Raw genomic sequence first — 1,093 nt, 5'->3', positions numbered from 1 at the left:
GGGAGTTTTCCCTTGCACGGGGCTGAGCCCGTGGCACCGGCCCCGATCGGGTGTTGGTGGCCGGGCTGGTGGCCAAGCACCTGTCACCCACGTTTGCCCGTGGCCCCCTGGGACAGCACCCCCCCCACCTCCTCCCACCACCACCTTGTCCCCAAATCTCAACAACCAGGAGCAATGGGGTGCAGGAGACCCCCCCAAATGGGAGGCAAAATACACCTGGGTGCCAACTGTGCTGTCCCAAGGGGTGGCACAGGGAGCACCCCGGGGTGCTGGTGGCACCTGTGGGTGCTCAGCCCACCCCCCCAGACCAGCTCAGCCCCCCAGGGACCACCAGCAACAAGAAGGGGGTGTGGGGGGGTGAAAAGCAAACACACCCCCCCCCCCCCTTTCCCTCCCTCCCCTGTCCCGAGCCGCGTTGCAACGTCCAAACACGCCTGCACATGTGTGTAAATATGCAGGGGTGCAAACACACACACACGTGTGCAAACACACGCACCCCCCCACCCCGAGGGACTCGGCCACCTTACCGTGCTCTTCCTGGCCACCATCTTATCCAGTTTCTTGGCAATCCGGACCAGTTCCTCAGCGGGCCCCATGCCGGCGGCTCGTCGCTGGCCGCCTTTGGGTGGCCGGTGGAGCCAAACCAAGGCAGGGGGCGGGGCCCGGATGTGGGAGGGGGGGGGGGGGGGAGGCATGCAGTGGGGGGCACCGGGACGCACGGCCGACCCCGCCGGAGGGGTCCCCGAGGGGTTTTGGGGTGCCAAATGCTATGGGGCTGGAGCCCGGTGTTGGCAGGGAGAGTGCCCAGGGGGATGGTTTTTCTACGGGGGTGGCTTTACCACCAGGGCGATGGTTTTTCCACCAGGATGGTGGCTTTCCCACTGGGATGTGGCTTTCCCACCAGGATGATGGTTTTCCAGGGATTCCCGAGGGGTGCCATGGCTTGAGGGGCAAACTCCGTGGGCCCCGGGGGTGTCTCTTTCCAAACCCGGAGTCCAGCAGCAGTGATTTCCTCAGGGGAACAGGCTGCGATGACAAATGACACCCCAACACCTCCCGTGGCTTTTTAAGCCCTACTTGACTGAGCACCCCC

The 1,093-nt window shown here is 65.0% G+C and overlaps 1 protein-coding gene across 2 annotated transcripts in view; it reads right to left on the bottom strand.

Annotated features, from left to right (window-relative positions):
- Nucleotides 1-648, bottom strand: part of TCEA3 (transcription elongation factor A (SII), 3) — a 10,088-nt gene extending 9,440 nt beyond the window's left edge. For both annotated transcript variants that reach the window (XM_014959762.1, XM_014959763.1), the window contains exon 1: nucleotides 528-648. In XM_014959762.1, the coding sequence (XP_014815248.1) occupies nucleotides 528-596 (69 nt within the window). In that variant the 5' untranslated portion in view covers nucleotides 597-648. The remainder of the gene's footprint in view (nucleotides 1-527) is intronic.
- Nucleotides 649-1,093: the final 445 nt, after the last annotated feature.

The sequence above is a fragment of the Calidris pugnax genome, unplaced genomic scaffold (genome assembly GCF_001431845.1).
Source record: "Calidris pugnax isolate Ruff unplaced genomic scaffold, ASM143184v1 scaffold402, whole genome shotgun sequence".
Classification (NCBI taxonomy): Eukaryota; Metazoa; Chordata; class Aves; order Charadriiformes; family Scolopacidae; genus Calidris; species Calidris pugnax.
Note: the sequence above shows the minus strand (reverse complement) of the source record. Positions and strands in the feature narration are given on the sequence as shown.